We start from the raw sequence: 26,611 nt of genomic DNA, 5'->3' as shown, positions 1-26,611 counted from the left end.
TTGAAAAAAAGAATAAAAAAAAGAATACCCTTGACCAAGACTGGGTCAAGACCTGAAGTCCAGATCAAAGCTTTGAACAAGACCTTCTATAGGCCTTCAGTGGTCTTTCACCATGGTTGAAATCATACTACACCACCATCTTAGGACAGACACTTGTCTTCCATATAAGCCCCAAAAATGTTGCTAAGTTTGAAAGAAATACCTTTACGATCCTGATGAGGATTTTGAGTTGATAGACATGAAGCTGTTGTTCCATGCGCTCAGTCAGCCAGGTCGCCAGCAGATTCATAGTGGCTGTATACCATTGCTGCAAAGCACAAAAACACAGCATTCTCCAGCAAAAAACACAGACAGACAAACAAGCGCATGCAAAAGACCAGCAAGTGTAGACATACAACATACATGTAGACATAACAGCCACACTGTGGACAGACAGACATGAATAAACTAAAATCACACAAACGTGGGGACACAAACACGCACTCAATTCATACACACATAGGCCTACTGTACACACAATTGATACCAACATTTACACAATCCCACCCTCACTTATAACCAATGTTAGACAGACATTTGAAATTCATTTCAAGAGCCAGCAATGCGACTATCTGAAAAAAATAACTCATGCATTAAGAAGTTGCATAATTAACAACAAAAACATGTATCTGCCCTACATTTATACAGCTAAGCCCAAAACCCAAGTTTCAAATGACTAGAATAAAAATGTTGGTTATCTGAAATAAGCTTGAATCTTATTCAGATCAAAAATTCTTTAGATTTTTACAGAATTCAAAAGATTGAAGCAGATTAAATTCATTTCTTTTTTCTCACAGTTACAGTTAACCATGCTGAATGTAAAGGTACTAGTGAACAGTTAATTATGTTACCATTTAAAATGTATAAAATCACTCTCAAAAGCATGAAATGAAAATTCTGTCATAATTTATTGTTGTTCCAAAACCAAATGACTTGTAAGGAGATGTTAGGCAGAATGACTTTCTCAGTCACCATCAATATCATTAAAAAAAGCAAACAAAGTGAATGGTGACTGAGACTAACAAGCTGCCTATCATCTCCTTTTGTGCCCCACAGAAGAAAGTAATACAAGGTTGGAACAAACATCAATTTGAGATTGAAATTTAAAAATACTTTAAACCCTAAAGCAGAGTTTCCCAACCTTTTTTTGCCTTATTTACCCCCATAGCATCACCAGTAAGGCATCATAAACATTTTTATAAAAACATGTGTATTAACGTTATCATTTCTATTGATTATTATTGATCAATCAGAATTGGCTTGATCTATTGACAACCTTATTAGGCCTGTGAATTGATAAATATTTCCTGATCTGATTCACAAGCTCTCGATTCTATTACAATTAATTTGGGTATATTTCAGTTATAATGTCTATTTTGCTTAACCCTTGTGTCACACATTTTGTGTTCCCGGTCAAAAATGACCGGCCCACTAAGATTGTTTATAAATCTCTCATATTGCATATATTATCACAAGATTTTGCATTAGATCTTTTTGTCAACTTTTATTTAATTTTTTTGTAATTATGACATATACTGTATATACAGGTGAAACTCGAAAAATTAGAATATCATGCAAAAGTTCATTAATTTCAGTAATTCAACTTAAAAGGTGAAACTGATATATTATATAGACTCATTACAAGCAAAGTAAGATATTTCAAGCCTTTATTTGATATAATTTTGATGATTATGGCTTACAGCTTATGAAAACCCCAAATTCAGAATCTCAGAAAATTAGAATATTGTGAAAAGGTTCAGTATTGTAGGCTCAAAGTGTCACACTCTAATCAGCTAAACACCTGCAAAGGGTTCCTGAGCCTTTAAATGGTCTCTCAGTCTGGTTCAGTTGAATTCACAATCATAGGGAAGACTGCTGACCTGACAGTTGTGCAGAAAACCATCATTGACACCCTCCACAAGGAGGGAAAGCCTCAAAAGGTAATTGCAAAAGAAGTTAGATGTTCTCAAAGTGCTGTATCAAAGCACATTAATAGAAATTTAAGTGGAAGGGAAAAGTGTGGAAGAAAAAGGTGCACAAGCAGCAGGGATGACCGTAGCCTGGAGAGGATTGTCAGGAAAAGGCCATTCAAATGTGTGGGGAGCTTCACAAGGAGTGGACTGAGGCTGGAGTTACTGCATCAAGAGCCACCACACACAGACGGGTCCTGGACATGGGCTTCAAATGTCAAACGTCTTACCTGGGCTAAAGAAAAAAAGAACTGGTCTGTTGCTCAGTGGTCCAAAGTCCTCTTTTCTGATGAGAGCAAATTTTGCATCTCATTTGGAAACCAAGGTCCCAGAGTCTGGAGGAAGAATGGAGAGGCACACAATCCAAGATGCTTGAAGTCCAGTGTGAAGTTTCCACAGTCTGTGTTGGTTTGGGGAGCCATGTCATCGGCTGGTGTTGGTCCACTGTGCTTTATTAAGTCCAGAGTCAATGCAGCCGTCTACCGGAACATTTTAGAGCACTTCATGCTTCCTTCAGCAGACAAGCTTTATGGAGATGCTGACTTCATTTTCCAGCAGGACTTGGCACCTGCCCACACTGCCAAAAGTACCAAAACCTGGTTCAATGACCATGGTATTACTGTGCTTGATTGGCCAGCAAACTCGCCTGACCTGAACCCCATAGAGAATCTATGGGGCATTGCCAAGAGAAAGATGAGAGACATGAGACCAAACAATGCAGAAGAGCTGAAGGCCGCTATTGAAGCATCTTGGTCTTCCATAACACCTCAGCAGTGCCACAGGCTGATAGCATCCATGCCACGCCGCATTGAGGCAGTAATTAATGCAAAAGGGGCCCAAACCAAGTACTGAGTACATATGCATGATTATACTTTTCAGAGGGCCGACATTTCTGTATTTAAAATCCTTTTTTTATTGATTTCATGTAATATTCTAATTTTCTGAGATTCTGAATTTGGGGTTTTTATAAGCTGTAAGCCATAATCATCAAAATTATATCAAATAAAGGCTTGAAATATCTTACTTTGATTGTAATGAGTCTATATAATATATTAGTTTCACCTTTTAAGCTGAATTACTGAAATTAATGAACTTTTGCACGATATTCAAATTTTTCGAGTTTCACCTGTATATAATCCTTTTTTGAATATATATATATATATTGGCGGCCAAAAGTTTGGAATAATGTACAGAGTTTGCTGTCTCGGAAGGAAATTGGCACTTTATTTCACCAAATTGGCATTCAACTGATCACAAAGTATAGTCAGGACATTACTGATGTAATAAAAAACAGCACATTCACTATTTGAAAAAAGTCATTATTGATCAAATCTAGGCCCCATTTCCAGCAGCCATCACTCCAAGAACACCTTATTCTTGAGTAATCATGCTAAATTGCTAATTTGATACTAGAAAATCACTTGCCATTATATCACACACAGTTGAAACTGTTCAGTTCATTAAATGAAGCTTGACATTTTTTTGGTGTTTGTTAGAGTGGGCTAATAAACAGACATTGGACAACAGATAATTGGAAAAGAGTGTTATGAATCTTAACTCCATTGAGCTTTTGTGAGATCAGCTAGAGTGTAAGATGCGCGAGAAATGCCCGACAAGACACCCACATTTATGGCAAGTGCTACAGGAAGTGTGGAGTGAAATGTCACTTGAGTATTTGGACAAACTGACAGCTAGAATGCCAAGGATCTGCAAATCTGTCATTGCTGCACATGGAGGAGAAGTTCTGATTTATTTTTTTTTTTTCAAATTTAATAGTAATTTTTCACATTATTAATGTCCTGACTATATATTGTGATCAGCTGAATGCCACTTTGGTGAAAAGAAGTACCAATTTATTTCCATAAGAGCAAAATCTGTACATTATTCCAAATTTTTGGCCACCAGTGTATGCATATAACTTATACCAATCCTACCAATTCTTAAGTTGCTGACAAATTAGAACAGTTTCTTTCTCATCATTTGCAAATTTGTAATCACAACAATTATATTCATAGTTGTTAAAACCATAAATATTATAAGACAGCCATGTGTTATATATTGTTGGAAAGGTCTCAATTAGTAGAATGCAATTGGCATTTTCTTTTTTACTCAGTCGCCAAAGTGCATTGAGTGTGAGTGCATGAAATTCCCACAGACACGCATAAATATAATTAACAGAAGTGTCTTTTGTCACGTTTTTCCCAATTCAAACGAGCCCAAAGGCAACACACTGTGAAAGGTAGATCTTGAACAATTTCTCAAAGAGTGTACATGGAAAGATGATGCACAAGAGGGCACTCAACAAACAAAGTGTGTGTGTATTTGTATGTGTGTGTGTGTGTAAAAATATCCAAATAAATGTATGTCTGTAACCACATCCACATGTGCTCATCAAAAGTTTTGGAATGCTCCTGAACACGTAATATTTCTGTATTTTGTAGTCTAATCCATTCATTTCCAATGGCCGGTCATTTTTGACTGGGAACACTAGTGTAACAAAGTGAAATAAAACCAATAAAACGCAAAGAAAATGGTAAAACAAATATTTTTTGTGTGTTTTTAGATGCGAACAAAGTTGTATTCCAATTAAATTAAGAAGAAAAAAATATTAAAATGTTACCTGTGTCAAAATGACCAGAACACAACATAAGGGTTAAATATAAAATGCTAACGCTGTTAATAATACAGGGGACCTTCTAACTTGGTACCTTAGTTTTCATCATTTTGGTCACATTTACCTTGTTCAAAATGTACAAATTGTATGTATTCATCAATAAATATTTTGTCTGGAAAGTGAATATATAATTTTGCATGTATATTTTGTTACATGCATATTGTTTACATGCATAAATTGTACAAGTATTTACAGCGATATGCAGAACAAGTGCTAAAACGGTACTGTCTCTTTAATAATGTCGGCAGTTCAGCAGAGAAGTGAGCATCTGACAGAAGTGTTTGGTTTAGTGCATGTTAAAGATAGTTGAGTTTAATCTTGATCTAATTCGTGCTTTGTTTGATTAGAGGTTATTTTTTGTTTAGTTTTTGATCAACAACTGACAGTATAAAGAACAGAAAGGGTATTACAAGTGATATTGAATAACAAATTTGCATAGATTTTTGGACACACTTTATATGGAATGAATCAATCCAAACTTTTACTCTCAGCACGCAGTGAAAGGATCTTGGTGCTAAACTTTGCATTGAGTGATAAAAGATTTGAGATATTTTGGGTTTTGAGAACATCCAAATTTGTACCCATCCCTAAACCCTATTTTTTTATTTTTAGCAATACATTATGTTTTATAGGTTCAACGTAGCTAAATCTGATTTTCATGTACCCCCTGGAACCTTACATACCCTGGGTTGGGAATCACTGCCCTAAAGCATACTCTATAGTCCCCAGGAGCCATACATTATAATTAGTGGAAACATGATCAGAATTCAAGGAATCAAACTAATAATACAAAAACCAGAGTATGAGTATTTGCAGGCAAATGTGTGTTATACTGTTATCTTAAACCATTTCTACATTATGCAGTATGAAACTGTTCTCTAAATCTGAGGATCATGCATGTTCAGAATTCTCCAAATGTTTGGATGAAATATTACTTTTACTTCAAAGAGAACAGCACATGTGTGGTTCAATGGATGATGCACAAACTATCATCTAAAAAGGGGAGTGCTGCATCCTATGAAGTGTATAGATAGATTTGGGAGTTTTGAAGCTATTTTCAGTTCAAGAGGCTACAGTCACAGGACATTGTTTATATAGTCTGATTGAAGTGACATCGGACAGCCAATCAATGTTTAAAGTATTCCTGGATTTTGTCTGATGACCTGTTAATTTGATCTGTAATTATCTGAAATAATTATTTTAAAAAGAATAATATTTGCTTTAGTTGTATTCAGGATATTTGATGTTTGATCTGTAATTACTTTGTTCACTTGTCCACTTCAAAGAGTTGACTGGTTGGAGCGTGCAGTGCATGCAGAGTGCATGTAAGTGAACTAGGAAGAGAGCTGCGTGTGTGTGTGCATGAGGTGGGATTTTCAGAGGTGGGTCATGCTAGAAGATGTACACAGGTAGATTATTTGATTAAAACTCATGCCCTCGACAGTATGTGATCAAACAGCAGGACATTTAGAGATAAGTTCCACTTTTTAAAAGAATGCAGAATGAGTTAGGATGTTGTCTTTGGGTTAGGATAAAGTGAGTTCAAAGTGTTTAAAGGTAGGGGAGTATGTAATGAAAATAGACATAAATCCACATCACACAAGTGTTGTTGCATGCAACCAAAAACCTGTAACACATGGCAAGTTGCATCAAACAAAAACACCTTGAAACTGCAGGTTACAGTTCAGACAGTAACCTATATGTTGCTGAGAGAGATATTCAGCTTTGAGGGCTACATATCTTTCAGAGTTTTCCAACAATATTTAAAGCTGAAGTATGTAATTTCTGCGCCACTAGCACCACTGAACGAAATTGCAAAAATAAACAATGTTTTTAAAACAGCTTTCCAAATATGCATCTCGCCTGCTCTTGTTCAAACCATAAGATTGTCCCATCCGTAACTCACGCCACTGGTTGAGTAAAGTTATTGGGGTGGGTCTAAGTGGGTCACTCTATTCAAACACAGGAATTGTACAGTGCCACAGAGAAAAAGCATATACAGTATTTGAGAAAATGTTCCTCTAAATGACTTGTAGTTGTCTCTGCATATTCAGCTGGGATAGAGTTATTTTAAAACAGAAAACTATTACATACTTCAGCTTTAAAGCTTAATAATAGTTGTTATAATTTGATTTTTACATGTGAGTGGTGCTTGACCATGCCAAACTTCAAACCACAAACTTAGGTTTTTGTGAGTGGTTGCTAGGGCGTTACTGTGTGATTACTAAGGTGTTCTGTGTGTTTCTTTGCACATTGCTATATAGTTGCTAGGGAATTCTGGCTGGTTGCTAGGTGATTATTTAGTAGCCCAAGTTACAAGAGCCCATTCCCAAGTCTCTTTAATACTCTGGTCCCTATATTTGTCTTGGTTCCATACTTTGTTGTAAGTCTCTGGCATTCTTTCACCCATTTCATCAACCTGGTCTCATAGTTAGTATACCTCAATTTTTGCAAAGTGCTTTTTGCATGGCTCCTTGTATGTATCGCATCAGTTTCCTGCTGAAATTAAACCTACGTGCTACAACAACATGGACTTCTCTTTCACACATATCACAAATAAAACGGCAGATTATCAGTCCATAAACACTTACTTTTTGCCCTGTTTCTCACACAGTGATATCTTATGACATCAAACACTTACCAGAGTACATGACTTGCAAGGCGATGCATTTTAACGTTTGCATTACATAACAATTACATAACCACATTTACAAGCTTGTTTGAGTGTGATCAAACTGTGCGGTACTTCAACTGATCGAGCGTTGCGCTTGCAATGCAAAAGACTGGGGTACAAGTCCTGGAGGGCCAGCAAGTCAGCACGTGAGCTGAAGGTATCATAAAAGCACTACAAAATGACATGGTTGTATAAGCAATTGTGTTCTTTCATCTCACATTTTCTTTTGTGACATTATCTGTTAGGCTTAGGTTTGAGATTTACGTTAGGGAGTTCTGTTTTGTTGACTTAATTAAGATTTAAGAGTTCTGTTTTGTTAACATAATTTCCATGAGATCAGGCTGGCTTTACCTTCCAGTCCTATCGCTTTATAAGTGTCGCTTGCCTTAGCAAGCACCACTAATAATAACTATGATATAAATCAAGTTTAAAAGTCAAATTAGTAAGTAACAGCAATAAGTTGTGGTACATTATTTTGACATACAGCCCTCAGCTGAATATGCCCTTTGACAACTGACCTCACAAGACCACATTGAATCTTACAAGCTTCCATAGTCTCAGTCTGTATGATGAACTATTCATGCAAGAATTCAGTTAAAGCTAAGTGACATTCTCCAGAGGAAACCCAGTAAAGCATTACAATTAGAAATGTCCATGCTGCTTATTGCTAGTCTTTAATTTGCCATTAAAACTTTTACATTTTGGGAGCTGTCTTTATAGATTTTCCTGTTTTAATAATTGCTTTTGATTTCATGCCACCGAGCATCTTCAAGAGCTGTGCCTCTCACTGATAGTGATTGGTTTGGACAGAATTCTTGTGAAGACAGCGTTTTAACAGCGACACAGCCAGACTGCAATTATGGCATAAAAAAACAGGAAATTGTGTCAGATTCATTGTGGGTCTTTTGAGGTCGGAAGTTAGATGCATTATTTCAAATAAATAAGAACATGATGCACAATAATAAGGACAGCATTAAATGATAAAAAACAAACAAAGATCCAACAGGCATGCATAAGATGTGTGTCACAAATGCACAAACCACAAGCAAGTGAAGCTGCAAAAGGGTTACGTATTGTAATACAAATTCCTAAGACTCAGACACACACACATACATACACTCTTATCGCAATAACAGACCAATACATATGGCTCACTAATGTGTGGTATGACACACATTCAAATATTCACACACACATAATAAACACTGATAAAAATACAAAATGTATAATAATAATAATATTCAAATAAAAACTCTGACAAACCCTGCACACACACATACATATGTATCCAAAACACAACCACTGGTCCACGCATCTATTGCATTTTTTAAAATAAATAAACACATATGTATGCTATTGTGTAACGTAGACACATGTTCACAAAATCACAAAGGATTATTTTTCTAAATCGAACAGTGCTCTTTTATGCTCTTTATCAGTTTTTTAAAATCGGTCATGCTATTGCTATTCTGGCTCATGTGTTTACATTGCAAAAATTATTTTCTTAGTTAGAAAGTATTTTTGTTTTTGTCCAGTAAAATGATTACATATTCCATGAAACAAGATGAATTTGGATGAGAATCAAATTGTTTAAGACGACAAGGCTTTATTTTAGAGGATATGTCTTGAATTCAGTCTGTCTTACCTCTTTTTAAATAGTTTTTTTGTTTATTTTTTAGTCATAAACCTTACAAAATGTGATTAAATGTGTGCTTTAAACATTAAGAACAAAAAACGATTTGCCAAAGGTCTAAGAAAAATGAACTTAATTTAAGATAAAGTCTCTGAAAAGAAGTTGTAGTATCGTATATAATTTCACATATCAAATTGATCTTGTTTTAAGAGGAAACAAGACAAAAATACTGATTAAGAAATAGATTTTTGCCATGGAAACAACAGATTTAATATTGTAAAAAAAAAAATTTGAATATCTCATTTCATGTTTAAAATAAAATTCCCTCACTTGTTCTTTTAAGAGCACTGTCTTATAAATAATCCACTTGGTGGTAGTGGTAACCAGGGCTGGACTGGTAATCTGGCATACCGGGCATTTTCCCGGTGGGGCGATGCACTTTGCGAAACATACTGAATGTGCCACCATTCAAGCAAAAATAAGCCGCCGCATTATGCAGAACGGACCACAGAACGGCGCCGCGATATACAGAAAAGGACCGTTGGGCCGATTGCCATGTAAAAATAACGGGCCAAATTCTCTTCCCAGTTCAGCCCTGGTGGTGACACTTTGCCTCTTTAACAAGAAACCGCTGTGAGCAAAAAAGTCCAATGCACATTTGCAAACACAACACCAGGGCACAAAGGTCCAATGCATTGTGGCCAACGAAACACCAGAGCACAGAGAGTCAGAACAGGAAGTCACAGCACTGAGACATTAGGTGACTTATCCCTCATATGCCCCATTGTTTTGCCACATTTTGGATGGGCCCTCCTTTGTTAGGTAGGGAGGCTACAGCATCTTACTTACTTCAAATAACCTCTCTATATACACCTCCTCATTGACCTTATCTCTCAGAATGTCCTGAGAGTGACGGACAAAGGTCACATAGCCATCAGCGACGTCCATCCCTGGTTTCTGTGGAAGGGGGATCAGAGAAAGTGCAAGTTAATTTTGCATACATGGCTCAAAAAAATAAGGATAGTTTACCCAAAGATTACAATTCTGTCACCTCTTTTACGTCTCCTTGTGAATAACAAAAGGAATTGTTAGTTTGTTAGCCTCAAATAGCTTTCACTTTCATTGCATCTTTTTCCATGCAATTATAGTGAACAGTGACTGAGCATAACATTCTGCCAAACATCCCCTTTTGTGTTCCACAGAAGAAAGAACATAATTTGGGTTTGTAACAACATGAGGGTGGGTACATGATAACAGAATTTTTATGTTTTGGTAAACTATCCCTTTAAGGAAAAAAAAGGGGAAAGTATATTACATTTCTAAGTGCCTACTTACAGGAACATCCACATACTTTGAAGCTGCTTTCACCTGAAAACAATAAGAAGTTTGACTCAAGTGCGTCCTGCTTTGGGAAAATAAAAAGTGCAACCTGCCCTCCCTTAAAGGAACAGTTCAATAAAAATGTTTTAAAAAATTCTCTCATCATTTACTGACTCTCATGCAGATGTGTATGAATTTCTTTCTTCTGCTGAACACAAACAAAGATTTTTTTCTATTTCAGCTCTGTAGGTCCTCACAGTGCAAGTGAATGGGTACAAAAATTTTGAAGCTCAAAAAGCACATATAGTTAGCATAAAAGTAATCCATACATTCCAGTGGTTAAATCCATATTGTCAGAAGCAATATGAGAGGTGTGGTAAGAAACAGATATTTTTCTCAATATTAAAATATTATTTACAATATTGAAGGCCTTTTTTTACTATCAATCTCATCTGACACGTTCACATTATTCGTGCATATCGCCACCTACTGGACAGGGAGGGCAATTTATAGTAAAAAAAAGACTTAAACATTGATCTTTTTCTCACCCATACCTATTATATCACAACTGAAGATATAGATTTAACCACTGGAGTCTTATGGATTACTTTTATGCTGCCTTTATATGCCATTTTGAGCTTCAACATGTTGGCACTCATTCACTTGCATTGTGAGATCTACAGAGATGAAATATTCTTCTAAAAATCTTTGTTTGTGTTCAGCAGAAGAGAGAAAGTTATACACATCCGGGATAGCATGAGGGTGAGTAAATGTTAAGAGAATTTTCATTTTTGGATTAACTATCCCTTTAAAGGTACACAGTACCCTTAACAAGTTTTAGACCTAGATAAATAACTAGTACATTAGTATGTTTAAAGTCAAAATGAAATGACATTCAAAACCTATTTTATTTCCTTAATGTAAAGTATTATCAAACAGGATTTTCAACAAACAAGAAATGTAGACTGAGAATTGAGTGGTCTCTATATGACAGGAGGTAGGACGGGAGGGATTGAAATATATGTAGGATTGGTGATGGCTGGTAAAGAGAGGCAGAGCAGAATATTTATTATATTTTTATGAAAGATTAGGGAGACAAATAATTTTTTTCTTTGAAATAACATGCACAGGTGATGGACATTTTCAGTTACATAATGAATTAATTATGAGTGACAAATATGCATATGAATAGGACATTTCAGTGTGGTTTAGGATGACAAATAAGAGCCTGTACTAACAAAACATTGCACCTAAATTACACAATAATAATTGAAAAAAATATATATATATATATATATTTAAAAGAGCTTACCGTAAAGGAGAGAAAGGATGAGAACAGAGTTCCTTCATCATACCTAGAGATCTTGGCTAGCACGCTCTCCAGAATCACCATAAACTATTAAGGTGAGATAAAAACACAACTGATATAACAACTCAATAACCAAACAATTTAAATAAAGTAAACATAAAAAACAAAAATTTTCTGAAAACATACCTTTGCCACCAAAAAGGAAATCATGTCTTTTACACTCTCTTCAATTAGCTCGTCAATTTGAGAATGGTACTGTTTCTAAAAAGTGGAAATAGATTTAAACATTTAATGCACAATTCGAACAATTCATGCACAAGAATGTACTGTGCATAAACCATTAGCTTGATTATGTTCACTGCTGTTTAAACCAGAAAAATAGAAGGCATGACTGGACTGGCAAGTTTCCGGATGAGCCAGATTTCCAGATTTATTACCAAGGTACATAAAACTAGCAAACCTTATATATATATATATATTAAACTTGCTGCAAATAAACACTTTTTACAGCATGAGGTTGGTCAGCCCTGAATTTGTATGTTTGCATGTTTCTAAGAAATGTTGAGACCAAAGTACTGACTCAAAGTACTGACTTTCCCATTGCCTTTATATATTTACTGTACAACTGGACAATACACAAGTTAGACAAAACACAAAAACATTAGACAAAAATGAGATAAAACAAAAAAACACATTAACTGTTAAAGGAAATATGCCATACGCATTTTTTATTCCACTTAAAGCATTTCAAAAATGGTCTACAACAAAGCATACTGTGGAAAATAATGATGTTAGGAAAATTAAAACGAAATACAAATGAAAATGGATTAGTGTGGAGGTGTCAAAAATCTGTATACTATGTCAGGGATTAAAATTGTACAATGATAATAAATCTCAGAAAATAATTTATGATAACAAGAACATCACTGCTGACATTAAAGGGATAGTTCACCCCAAAATGAAAATTCTCTCATGATTTATTCACCCTCCTGGCATCCCAAATGTGTATGATTTTCGTTTTTTCTGCAGAACATAAATTAAGATTTTTAGAAGAATATCTCAGCTCTGTAGGTCCATACAATGCAAGTGAATGGGTGCCAAAATTTTAAAGCTCCAAAATCCACATTAAGGTATCATAAAAGCAATCCATATGACTCCAGTGGTTTAATGTATGTCATGTTCCTGTGTTGTCTGCCCTATGTTCTCTGTTTCACCCATCACGTTTATGTCATGTTTCCGTGTTGTCTGGTCCGTGTTTTCCGTTTCACCCGTCACCGATCCCGTTCCAGGTCACGTTTTCCCTGTTGTCCGCCCTGAGTCTCACTGTCCGTGTGATAAACTACAATTCCCACAATTCCTGGCCTCTCTCACTGCCTGCACTCTTCATTGTTCTCACCTGTGTCTCGTTTAGTCTTCATTGTGTTTGTGTATATAACCCTGTTTATTTCTCCATTCCCCTGTTGGTCTTTAGATGTTGTATGTAGATGCTTGATGACCATGTTTCCGTCATCGTTGTTCCGTGTTCCGTGTTCCGTGTTCCGTGTTCCGTGTTCCGTGTTCCGTGTTCCGTGTTCCGTGTTCCGTGTTCCGTGTTCCGGTTAACTCCTTGTGTGCCTTCCATGTTTTTGTTTACCTTTTTCCCATCGTGGATGTTTTCCTTTGTTCATGTTTTTGTATTACCCCTTTGTGTATAATAAACCGCCGCTGCAGATAGATCCTCGTCCTGTGTCTGCCTTCATCCATAACCGTGACAATGTATATCTTCAGAAGTGGTATGATAGGTGTGGGTGAGAAACATATCAACATTTAATAATTTTTGTCATAAATTCTCCTCCTTGCCCTGTAGGGGGGCGAAATGCACAAAGAATGTGAATCACCAAAAAACAGATGAAGAAGAAAGTGAAGATAAAATGATTTAAATATTAATCTGTTTCTCAACCACACATATCATTTCAGAAGATAAGGAGTTATTCACCAGAGTACTTTTATGTTGCCCTTCAAACACGTGCACAGATAGACTCCAGGTGGTGTTCAAGCACCTGCCCTTTTGGCCTCTGACTAGATAAGTTCCCTTTTTGCAAGACATCATTTTTATATTTATTTTTCTAATTTTATATTTTAGTTTCTAATTTGGCCAATGACATCAATTCTCAATTAAAATCGTGTTGTTATGTCCGACAACTGCATTTGAGTTCTAAGCCCCTGACCCTCCATCTATGACTTCCCTTGTCACAGCCACAACAGTTAACACATGCAAATCGCGTGCCTTGTAGATTAGCATCCACATCTCTCTGACCTGCCTTCATTGGTGACAGCCAGGTAACAATAGTGTTTAGTGTTGGCATTGTTTGTCACTGTTATGGAATTAAACCACTATTAAAACAGCTCAATACAGCCAGACTAACTTAGGTAATAGCCCTCCATTAAGCCTAACAACAAGCAAGCTAGTCTGGCATGGCGTAAAATAGCGTTGTGACGCTGTCGTCAATGAAAAGCAAGTGTACTCTGGTAGGCTATTTCCTTTGTCAGTCAACTGAAGAAATAAATATGCATTACGTTGTTAATAGTCAATCATATTTGAATGTCAGAAACATTAGCCGACTTGTCACCCGTCACAAGAATATGATTTGTTCACTGTTTACATGCTCATACTGATTAGTAAATGCTTTTAGATATAGCCAAATAAATTAATGATTCTAACTCCTGTGACACAAAATTGACTGGTAATTGTAGGCAAGCCAACTGATTGTAAATTCAATACAATTGTCCAGGGCCTTTACAAGCTCAGATTTGAAAGTTTAACTGTTCATCTTATTTTAATTTTAAAAACAGGAGAATGATCCTGCTCCCTTCTCCTCTGTACACAGAACACACTTAGCCTAATTGTTGCAACTGAATATAGAGAACAGAGCACAAAATTGTTTACCGGAGCAAAATTGTTTACAAAGTGAGATCTAGCCTCATCATTTTGCTATCAAATTGCACCATTTTGATGCATTTATCTTTAAAATGTAGAACATTTTCTTACGGGGAACATGCCCTGTGGGAAACACTGACAATAGTGAATAGTGAGCGTATGGGTATTGAAATAAAAATTATATAAGTAAGTAAAAGATGTGCTACTGTGTGTGACCTTATTTTTTATAAATAATTATGAGAAGGGTACCCTTTTCCCCCCGCTTGATCACCTGCCCCCCAAAATGTCTGTGCATGGCCCTGATGCCCTTATGTGGATTTTGGAGCTTCAAAATTTTGGCACCCATTCACTTGCATTGTATGGACCTACAGAGCTGAGATATTCTTCTAAAAATCGATGTTTGTGTTCAGCAGATGAAAGAAAGTCATACACATCTGGGACAGCATGAATTTTCATTTTTGGGTGATCTAACCCTTTAAGCATGAGACGCTTTATGTACTTAGTTTCTGTGAAGACAAATCTGTATTGGGACTTTTAAATATCACAACAATCATACAATGTAATTTTATAATTACCTCCTGGCCCATCTCCATCGCACAGAGTTTAGCAGACTGGTCCTTGGCATCCACCATCACATTGAACATGGTACATAATGACAGTGGGATGCGGAAATCTGTGGAACGGCTGCTTTTGGCTAGCTTGGATTCAAATGCCCCCTTGGTGCTGTTGATCAGCACAGGTTGTGAAGTTGATGAATCATTTCTTACATGGAATTTCACTTTTTTAAATCTAAGAAGATGTTTCAAATCTTAAATGTGTGCCATAAAACATTAGTGTTTAGTTCAGTTCAACATTTTTTTTTGCAAGGTAAAACAAACACAACCACACACGTACCGTTTAACACTTGTCTCGATCATATCACTTGACATGAGTTTCATCCGGTTGTCCAAGTGCTTGGCAAACTCTTCCTCTGGCCAATGTAGATCTCTGATGAAGGTCTGGAGGGCGTCCAGCTTCCAGAATAGATCTTCTGAAGTTCCTGAGCCATTGCTGCCAGGCACATGGGATATTAGAGGTCAAGGTTCAAGATCAACCAGCCACTTAAGAGTGGAATGAGTGGAAGAATTATTTAAGTAGCTTTTTTCCAGATTGATTTATTTTAACCATACACCAATCGGTGGACCCAAAGTTTGACCCTCAGAACTGATTTGTTTAATTGAGGGAATGAAATTGCACAATTAGTGTATGGTAAAATAATAAGACAGGCGCGTTTACAAAACACATCAATAACCTTGCACATTTGCATGGTTATTTAACCACTTAATTGGCAGACCCAGTCTTCCAGTTAAGAGGTTAACCTTATAGGACAAACCAGATTCATGCATACTTTGTCACATTGCTCTAAGGAGGAAGGGTCTGGGAATGTCATGGTGAGAGAAGGCATGGAAGGAATGATGTAACTTATTATTTTTATTCTAGAGAACATTTTATTGGACACAATTAAATTTTAAATGTGCATATCTGCTAAAAGTTTTTTAGGAATACACTAGCACATTGAAAGCTTTAAAGCTAAAAGGCCCTATTTTAAGAGTGCTAAAGTGCAGCGTAATGCGATATGATACATCATACATGCAAAGTGAGTGGGCATGGCCATGAAGTTTTGGGGTTTTGGTGCAAGCATGCACTAAGTCTTGGCGCAAGTGTGTTGACGAACTTGCATGCAAATCGCTAATGGACTGTGTCAAGTGCAATTTAATTCTTCTTCGGTTACTGCACTGTCTGCGTCCAGTTATATATATTCTGTTTCCTGTCAAGCATTGATAACATTCATAAGAAATTGGATGTGTAAATGGACTGTACTGTATATGAATTAGAAGAATAGAAATATGGACTTGAATTCTTTTGCACATTAACTGCATCCTTATTGAATGCCCACCATAGTCAGGCATTTTTCTATGACAGTGACATGCTCCTTTTTGGACAAATTGGATTTAGGCTCTGTTAAATTATAGAGAATGCAAGTATAATGAATAATTTTACTCTACTGACACTCTACTTTAAATTATTTAAAGTACTAACAGTGATTGTCAGGGATATCATTTGATGAAGCATTGAATTTTAGACTTTGGACATGAACTTTATTACCACCCACTGGTGGACTCTTTAAAACTGCAAATGCAGGAACTGAGTTGTGCCGAAAACAGACGTGGTTCTGAAGCGTATTGGCGCAATGACCTATTTCTTGGGAAACATCATTACATTAACATGCAATTCACCTACAGTTTGCACACATACACAGATAGTGCAAGCACTCCCACCCATGCCCACAAATGAGGTTAGAATTAGCTCTATCATGAAAATTAGATAATACGCAGTGCACAGCCACAGCACATAGCACTGTGTGTAGCATGGTCATAAAAATATAGCCCATGGACTAAAAGCCACAAAACTCCAGTTGTTGATTTTATGGGATCTTTAAGATTAGGCTAGTGCTCTTATTAACATTTAATGTTAAGGAGGTCTAAAAAGGCAATATGATTTCACATAAAACAAACCCTCAATGATGCCCCTTGTAGACTATGCTTCGGTCTGAGAGTTTGGATGTGTCCTCCAGAAATGTTATTCTAACCATTGTCAGGCCTACCGTTGCCTAATGAGTATACCAGTCCTTGGGATGAAAGAATCAATAAACCCCAATGTCTCAGCAAAATTCATGCAAGAACTTTAGAAGGCAAATGCCAAAACTGAATCTCAGTATCGACTAAAATGGCATTGATCTGGACATAAGTGAAATAAAGAAGGAAAAACATGAGGAAATCTTTTACATTGAGTGCATAATGAGCGACAAATAATTGGGACAAAACTTTACAGATTCTTAAACAACAGAAAATGAATGGTCTAACTTTAGATTTGAGAGATCTTTAAGGACTAAAGTAAATGAAAAACAAAATCATCAAATTGGATTATAATTAGATTGTATTGAACATTGTCTTAACTGTAGGGTTGGGTTGCAATTCAGATCTCACCACCTCAGTCAAACCTCAATGACATGCACATTGAGGAAAATGAAGAGCTTTTCAGTTCTCATTTCAAATAAACAATCACAAGAGTCTGAAATCCTTTGCAGGCTACTTGACATGAGAATGATTTTAGAGACAAATCTTATTGCCCTGTAGTTATCCTAATGCTTTCCATAAGACAGAAAGCCTGATATAGCACTTCCTTTGTATGCCTGTTAACTGTTGATGATTTGTGTCAATATTTTCCAATGCAATGATTCTTAACTGCCAAAAAACATTTTCATGCCAAGAAGACTGTTGAATTCATCAGATCTCAGGTAAATGCATTGAATACACACTCAGAGTCATAAATAGCAGGCATCCAGGATGGAGTGGAAAAGCTAGGCATTTGTGGAAGGTTAACAGATATTCCTGCTACTGGCACGGGAAGATTTGGTACTTTGGGAATTTGAAGGTTCACATTTGGTAGATTCACATTGGGCAGATTACTTGTTAAACTCCTGCAGAAACAGAAAAAAAAAAGAAAAAAAAAAAAAAAATCCATAACAGTGGCAGTGTGGAATGCTGCAAATAAGCAATGTAAGACATACAATACAAAAAAGAGAAACAGAGAAATGGAGAAGACCATCTTAAGACATAAACAGTTTACAAATAAAAACTGGCCATTAAATGTAGGGAGGGAATCAGAAGCACATTTAAACAGAAGACCTGAGTAGAAAGGGACTTATGGTCAATAATATTGACAACACCACATATACATAAAAGGAAGTAAAAGCTGAATTTTTCAACAACAGGAACAAACAGCAACTCGAAATTCGAAGTCATGAGGTTTTACACATGCACAACAGATGACAAACAAATGAATGAAACCACTGGGAGACAAACTGTATTTCTAATGAGGCATCAGTTGAGTTGACAGAATAATATTCTGTTACATATGGAACATTTGTATATGCTCTATCTTTTCTAAAGTTAACACTTCAACTAAATAATGTTATCTGCTCAATGGAAGCTAATATGAAATCATTAAAATCAATATTCAAAATCAAGTATGACAGAACACTTGATTAGAACATAAAACGCATTTTGTTTAAGTCTATTCTGATAGATTGTGAACTCCTCTGATGTTTGGCAGATTTCTCATATCAGGAATGGTTAAAATGGTCACTCTACTTAAAAATAGCATTCAGTTCCCCTTCTGTCGCTCTCTCCACGTTGTGTCAGAGAAGCGACACTAGGGGTCTCTCTTGAGTGCCGATATTCACCTCTGGACTATGAAAAAAGGCCAATGAGAGTTGGCAACCAGTATTTGCATGTCCCGCCCCCAGACATACGGGTATTTAAGCGGCGCAAATACGGGAGTTCATTCAGAAAATTTCTTCGGAGCCGATGGTCGTGTCTGCAACTGCTGCGTGTACACACCAAGTTCCTGTTATCCCTCTGCTGCATGCTGTTGGATTCTACGGCGCACAACAGCGGCTTTCTCCTGTTTGCATGGCTGTGCATTCCTGCCCCTGGGCGCATCGACAGTGCAGATTTAAAAACTCTCACAAGTTTTTTCCCTAAAAGAGTGATTTTATTTAAAAGAGTAATTTCCTCTAAAAGAGCAAAACACAGCGGCGTTGAACGTCCTTTTAAGTACGCGTCTTTATAAATATGCCCTTCCGCACCTGTGTTGTTCCTGGATGCGGTAGAGTGCTCTCCGCTTCCGACGGCCACAGGTGCTGTCTCGTGTGTCTGGGTAGCGATCACACCGAGGCTGCGTTTGTGGATGGTTCATGTTCTCACTGTGAGAACATGACCATGACAACGTTGCGGTCGCGGCTTGCTTACAACCGTGAGCAAGCCATTCCAGCCGCCCCCGTGTCGCTCCTTCTTCCCACGGGATTGAGGACGATGCGGCTGGCGAGGGAGGCGATTTGGGGATGGCAGCGGGTGCAACTCCGCCGGGTACGCCCCCTCGGACCACCCGCGCCCCGACACGCTCGTTGATTCCCGTCCGTGCTCGAGGTAGCGGTGACTCACCTCACAGCCAGTCGGCCGACCCTCTTGCGATGGAAGCCGATGAGCTCGCCGCGGCATCGGAGGGCGGGTTATCTGATGCTGAGGACTCCCCTGGGCTGCCGCTTTCGGGCCTGCACGCCCAGGCTGAGACCGACGCACAGATGACGGACATGCTTTCCCGGGCAGCCGACAGCGTGGGCTTGGATTGGAACCCTCCATCCTCCCCACAACCATCACGGCTCGACGACTGGTTCCTGGGGTCTGGGTGCCGCTCACAGCCTCGCCCCCCCGGTCCTGTTTTTCCCGGAAGTGCATGACGAGCTGACGTCTTCGTGGAGAGCACCCCTCTCCACTCGTCACATCGCCACAGGCTCGTCCGCCCTCGCCACCCTCGATGGCGGAGCGCGCCATGGGTACGAGGCGATTCCCCAGGTGGATAGGGCGGTTGCGATCCATCTATGCCCCGGTACCCCTACCACCTGGCGAGGTCGCCCGTACTCCCTTCCCGGACCTGTAGAGCAACCTCCTCGCTGACAGCGAAGGCCTACAGCGCCACCGGACGCGCCGCTTCCGCCCTGCATGCCATGGCTCTCCTGCAGGTCCACCAAGCCAAGGCACTACGCGACATGCACGGGGGTGGCCCTGATCCCGACACACTGCAGGAACTGCGCTCAGCGACCGACCTCGCCCTGAGAGCGACGAAGGTCACAGCGCAAGTGCTCGGGCAGGCGATGGCCACGCTAGTGGTCCAGGAACGTCAACTGTGGCTGAACATGGTCGAGATGCGTGAAGCTGACAAGACTCGCTTCCTCAACGCCCCTGTCTCCCAGTTCGGCCTCTTCGGCAACACCGTCGAGGACTTTGCCCAGCAGTTCTCCATGGTGAAGAAGCAGACGGAGGCCATCTCTCACATCATGCCTCGCCGCAAGCCTGCCGCCACGGCCCATGCTCCGTCTGCTCGCTGAGGGCGTCCTCCCGCGGCCAGAAGGCAAGGCACTGCTCCGCCTCAACCCGGGCCCAGCTCTCAGCCCCAGCGTTGAGCAAACCGCGGGAAGCGCACGCCCCCTGTCTCACGGACCCCCTTGAGGACCCGGAAGGCTCCCAGGCGCTCCTGAGACAACGCACCCAGAGCCCAAGACGTTAGCTCCGGAGGTGGTAAGACCGCTCCGTCCCCCGGTGGAGGGCCGGGAGGAGAATCCTTTGTTTTTTCATTTGCCGCACCCCTTAACACGGGCTGCGGTACCCAAATTCTCAATAAAAGAGCTATTTCCTTTGTCTCTGTGGCACATGGCCCACAAATGCCGTTCTCACGGCACTCTGCTTTCAGGCCTCAACAGTCCCGGCTCCATGGACGCGGTGTCCCCGCCTTCAGCGCCACGACTGTTCCCTGGCCGGCCGGTTCAGACGAGTCCAGAGGATGCCAACACCAGACCTCCTCCTCAGTCATGAACCCGCCCCCCGCCGGGTGCGCGGAGCAAGGTAAGTGCTTTGAGTTTATTCTCAGCACCAGAGCCTCGGGACGCCACGTTGCCTCCCGACGCCGCGTTACCTGTTCCGCACCGCTGCGAAGCCCCGCCGGGTACGTCCAAAAAACCCGTCCCCTTGGTGCCCCTAGCAAGGAGTTTAGAGGCGTGGCTTTCACTGCCCAACCCGTCACGCCGGCTGCACCGGACCATTCAACTCGGTTACGCAATTCAGTTTGCCAGGTCTCCGCCCCCCTTCGTGGGCATACATTTTTCCGCAGTACACGGCCAACATGCCCTCTCCCTGCGCGAAGAAATCGCCTCCCTCTTATTAAAGGACGCGATAGAGCCTGTCCCTCCAACCGAAACGAAGAAGGGTTTCTACAGCCCTTACTTCGTTGTACCCAAGAAAGGCGGCGGCTTACGATCAATCTTGGACCTGCGAGTTCTCAATCGGACCTTGTCCAAACTCCCGTTCAAAATGCTCACCCAGAAACAAATTCTATCTGGCGTCCGGCATCTAGATTGGTTCGCAGCGGTAGACCTGAAGGAAGCGTACTTCCACGTCTCAATTCGCCCTCGACACCGCCCCTTCCTAAGGTTCGCGTTCGACGGCCAGGCGTATCAGTACAAAGTCCTCCCCTTTGGCCTGTCTCTGTCCCCTCGCGTCTTCACGAAAGTCGCAGAGGCAGCTCTTGCCCCGCTCCGAGAGGCCGGCATACGCATACTCAATTACCTCGAAGACTGGCTCATACTGGCCCACTCCCGAGAGTTACTATGCGCACACAGAGACCAGGTGCTCAGCCACCTCAGCCGTTTGGGGTTTCAGGTCAACTGGGAAAAGAGCAAGCTCTCCCCAGTCCAGAGCATCTCTTTTCTCAGTCTGGAGTTAGACTCAGTCCCAATGACAGCACGTCTCTCCAACGAACGTGCTCAGTCAGTGCTGAAATGCCTCCTTCGCTTCCTTCAAGCCAGGTGCCGTGGTCCCGCTAAAACGTTTCCAACAGCTCCTGGGGCATATGGCATTCTCCACGGCGGCCGCGCCGCTGGGGTTGATGCATATGAGACCACTTCAGCACTGGCTTCGGGCTCGAGTCCTGAGACGAGCATGGCGCCACGGCACGCACAACATAAAAGTTACCTCTGCCTGCCGCCAAACCTTCAAACCCTGGACAGACCTCTGCTTCCTAAGGGCAGGAGTACCCTTGCAGCAGGTGTCCCGACGCGTTCTGGTCACAACCGACGCCTCCAAATTGGGTTGGGGCACCGTATGCAACGGGCGTGCAGCCGCAGGCCGGTGGAACCAAGGCCCGCTGCGCTGGCACATCAACTGCCTAGAGCTGCTGGCTGTTTTTCTGGCCCTGCAGAAGTTTCTTCTGTTAATTCGGAACAAACACGTCCTAGTCAGGACAGACAGCACCACGGTCATAGCCTACATAAACCGCCAAGGCGGAGTACGCTCCCTCCACGTCACAGCTCGCCCGTCGTCTCCTCCTTTGGAGTCAGCAGCAACTGGAGTCACTGCGCGCCACTCACATCCCCGGCAACCTCAATGTGATAGCGGACGCGCTGTCAAGACAAAGCTTGCCTGGCGGAGAGTGGAGGCTCCACCCCCAGTCAGTCCAGCTGATTTGGGACCGGTTCGGCAAGGCTCAGGTAGACCTGTTTGCCTCCCAAGAAACCTCCCACTGCCCGCTCTGGTATGCCCGGACAGAGGCTCCCCTCGGGGCAGACGCGTTGGCACACAGCTGGCCTGCGGGGCTGCGCAAGTACGCATTCCCCCCAGTGAGCCTTCTTGCACAGGTGCTATGCAAGGTCAGGGAGGATGAGGAGCAAGTCATTCTGGTAGCCCCTTACTGGCCTACCCGGACTTTGTTTTCGGACCTCACGCTCCTCATGACAGCCCCTCCCTGGCGAATTCCCCTGAGGAAGGACCTTCTTTCTCAGGGACGGGGCATGCTCTGGCACCCGCACCCAGACCTCTGGAACCTCCACGTCTGGCCCTTGGACGGGATGCGGAAGATCTAGCTGGCCTACCACCGACTGTCATAGATACAATCAATCAAGCCAGAGCCCCCTCTACCAGGCATCTCTACGCTCTAAAGTGGCATCTGTTCATGGACTGGTGTTCTTCCCGAGCCGAAGACCCGCAGAAGTGCGCAGTTAGGTCAGTGCTCGTGTTTCTTCAGGAGAGGAGGCTGTCCCCCTCCACCCTCAAGGTGTATGTCGCCGCTATCGCGGCCCACCACGACACGATAGACGGCAAGTCTCTTGGTAAGCACGACTTAATCGTCAGGTTCCTAAAAGGTGCCTGGAGGATAACTCCCTCCCGGCCTTACCTGCTCCCCTCCTGGGATCTCTCGGTCGTCCTTACGGGACTCCAGAGACCCCCCTTCGAGCCGCTTGACTCAGCTGGACTCAGGGCCCTCTCTCTCAAGACTACCCTGCTGATCGTGCTCGCGTCCATCAAGAGGGTCGGGGACCTGCGTGCATTCTCTGTTAGCAATGCTTGCCTGGAGTTCGGTCCGGCAGATACTTTCGTGATCCTAAGACCGCGACCGGGCTATGTGCCCAAGGTTCCTACCACGGCCTTCAGGGATCAGGTAGTGAACCTGCAAGCGCTGCCCCGGGAGGATGCAGACCCAGCTCTTTCACTGCTGTGTCCAGTACATGCTTTACGCATTTATCTGGACCGCACACAGAGCACCAGACGCTCTGAGCAGCTCTTTGTCTGCTTTGGGGGACAGCAGAAAGGGAAAGCTGTCTCCAAGCAGAGACTTGCCCACTGGGTTGTCGACGCCATTTCCCTGGCTTATCACACTCAGGCCGTGCCCCCCCCTTGCGGGTCCGAGCTCACTCCACCAGGAGTGTTGCGTCCTCATGGGCACTGGCTAGGGGCACTGCCCTAGCAGACATTTGTAGAGCAGTGGGCAAAACACTTTTGCGAGATTCTACAATCTCCGAGTTGAGTCAGTATCGTCCCGTGTTTTCTCAGGTACCGAGCCCGTAGAACTCGGTGGCACGCCCACGATCTGACCGGGTGAATCGCTTGCACCTAGCGCCCTTCCCCCTAACCAGGGGAAACAGTGCGCCTTCATTCCCAGGAGATCTCAGGTTTGGGACACTGGTCGATTCCTCCCTAGCCCTCGTGGGTCGCAGTTCAGCGGAGGAACTCGCCAACCCAAACCACTGCGGGTACCGCAAGCTACCCTGTACCGGTATAGGTGCTCCACAGGTAAGGCCTCCTTCGGACTCCCCCTGTGTGTAACACCACGGTTCTGTCCCCTCTGGCGAGCTGAGTCCCGTGTTTCCCTTAGGCAGTCATGGCTGCCTCGGCTGCCGTGCTGTATGTTCCCCCCTCTATGAGGCTGGATCCACCACCGCACCGACTTTTCCACATAGGCCCTAAGCAGGCCTCTGATGGTTTTGCCACTTAAACTTGCCTCCCCTCTCGGATAGGCGTGGCCTCCGCAGGGTCTTCTCCACCCTGGATAAGGGCTAAGACCCCCTTCCCTCAATGCGTGTAAGGGCCCCGGCCTTAGTTGCTCTATGCGAGAAACATAGAGAGAAAGAGGCCCGGCCAGGCTTGGCCCGTTCCCAGGTTGGCGGCCAGCACCTTGTTCCCCTCCAGGGTAACGATAAGGAATCCTGATGGCTTAAATGGGGCATTGGGGAAGGGTACGTGCAGCCTGATACAGTTGGTCGTCCTACACGTAAGAATACCTGCTCGCTCCTGTATCAGCAGTTCACGTACACGGCTCAGCGCATGCCACTTTTATAAGTGGACCCCTAGTGTCGCTTCTCTGACACAACGTGGAGAGAGCGACAGAAGGGGAACGTCTAGGTTACGTATGTAACCTCCGTTCCCTGATGGAGGGAACGAGACGTCGTGTCTCCCCTGCCACGTCGCTGAGCCGAGCCACTGTTGTGGCCGGACCATTTCCGGCTCCTCCGAAAAATCCTGAATGAACTCCCGTATTTGCGCCGCTTAAATACCCGTATGTCCGGGGGCGGGACATGCAAATACTGGTTGCCAACTCTCATTGGCCTTTTTTCATAGTCCAGAGGTGAATATCGGCGCTCAAGAGAGACCCCTAGTGTTGCTTCTCTGACACAACGTCTCGTTCCCTCCATCAGGGAACGGAGGTTACATACGTAACCTAGACGTTATTAATAATAATAATTATAAAAAAAAAAAAAAAAGGTTTATATGGTTCCACTGGCATAAACAAACTCGTTTCGGACTTGTAATAATTCTAAATGGATAAAATAACCTTATTGTATAATTTCAACGTTTGTGGAGACAATCATCATATCCTTGGAATGAGGATATGCCTGTCACATATATTTGAATAATTTTTTTAATTTTTGTATTTTATTTGTTGCTTTTATCCTGAAAGGCTCTGTCTCACTGTCACCCGCCACTTTGTTGAGGAAGTGGTGTCTTACTTTACAGGTTCCCATGACTCCCGTTCAAATCCCCTGTTAATGGACTGAGCGATGGAGGACTCCATGAGATCAACATATCGCACCACAAGAGGGGCGTACAGGTCCTGTAGATGTATGTGAAACTTTCCATTACACAGGTGATCTGCAAAAATAGATACAAACATAAAATGAAAATTTTTACATTATGAGCTTTACATTTAAAAAAACATTATCACTGCAGTGTGTCAATCAGTGTTTGGGAAGCTACTTAGAATCTGCAGCTTGCCGAGCTACAAGCCACTCGTAGTTAAACTATAGTCAAACTGTTCTTTAACAGTAATTACACAATCACACAGGAAATCGACATGTTGCTACTGAATGTTCAACCCTATTCTGCTGAATAACTCACAAGCACCATCTCACCTCACTTTACAATTGCTTTTGGCACAACTCTTTGGACATTTCATCTGCAAACTGGAGCATTTGCCCATATGTACAACAACACTTCCAGCTTCGGCCACTGAGGGCAGTGGTTCGAAATTCAGTATAGAGCAATTTCAGCAGCATGAGGTCTTTCTGGCTCCTTAATCCCCATTCATGCTGTCTGCTGGAAGTTGCCTGCTCTCATTGAATATAAATTGTCTCTTGTCGCATCCAGCAACAAAATCACTGACAATGTGAATGGGTATTTAAGGAGATAATATATATTTTTTAATACCAATACAATGATAGAATTTATAGTTTAATCAGTGCTGTGTTTTTCTGGCTTGAAAAAATTTGGGATTTGGAATGAGAGCACATTTGATAAAAAAAGCTGTGTGTGCAATGCAATGTAGCATAATAACACAGTTGTAGCATTTTGTCTTGCTAAATCGCTACTGCTTAAGTAGCACGTTACTGAAAAAGATTCCAAAACAGCTGAGCAACTGTCGTGCTGCTACTTTTGGTTATTTACTCTATAAAGCCCCCGTTCACACCACAAGCGACACAGAGCAACACAATCTCATTCACTTTCAATGAGATCACAGAAACTTCTGGTGACACGAGTGACAGTGACAGTTGTCGACTTCGGCATGGCAAGTGACATGAAAAAGTTGAGAAAAGTCTTACTTTATTCAAATGATGAGCAACATTTGGGAGTGACTACTAATGGGAGAGAA

At 41.7% G+C, this 26,611-nt stretch overlaps 1 protein-coding gene across 4 annotated transcripts in view; it reads right to left on the bottom strand.

Annotated features, from left to right (window-relative positions):
- The window catches only part of LOC127653800 (calcium-dependent secretion activator 1-like), a 168,617-nt gene that overhangs the window by 1,450 nt on the left and 140,556 nt on the right, over positions 1–26,611 (bottom strand). For 2 of the 4 annotated variants that reach the window (XM_052140569.1, XM_052140568.1), the window contains 9 exons: positions 25,473–25,614; positions 17,895–18,056; positions 15,431–15,586; positions 15,112–15,259; positions 11,806–11,880; positions 11,623–11,706; positions 10,326–10,358; positions 9,840–9,947; positions 203–307 (listed from right to left, as the gene is read on the bottom strand). In XM_052140569.1, the coding sequence (XP_051996529.1) occupies positions 203–307; positions 9,840–9,947; positions 10,326–10,358; positions 11,623–11,706; positions 11,806–11,880; positions 15,112–15,259; positions 15,431–15,586; positions 17,895–18,056; positions 25,473–25,614 (1,013 nt within the window). The remainder of the gene's footprint in view (positions 1–202; positions 308–9,839; positions 9,948–10,325; positions 10,359–11,622; positions 11,707–11,805; positions 11,881–15,111; positions 15,260–15,430; positions 15,587–17,894; positions 18,057–25,472; positions 25,615–26,611) is intronic. The other 2 variants (XM_052140571.1, XM_052140570.1) reach the window with 1 other exon arrangement.

Source organism: Xyrauchen texanus, chromosome 13, assembly GCF_025860055.1.
Source record: "Xyrauchen texanus isolate HMW12.3.18 chromosome 13, RBS_HiC_50CHRs, whole genome shotgun sequence".
In the NCBI taxonomy this organism is placed as follows: Eukaryota; Metazoa; Chordata; class Actinopteri; order Cypriniformes; family Catostomidae; genus Xyrauchen; species Xyrauchen texanus.
Note: the sequence above shows the minus strand (reverse complement) of the source record. Positions and strands in the feature narration are given on the sequence as shown.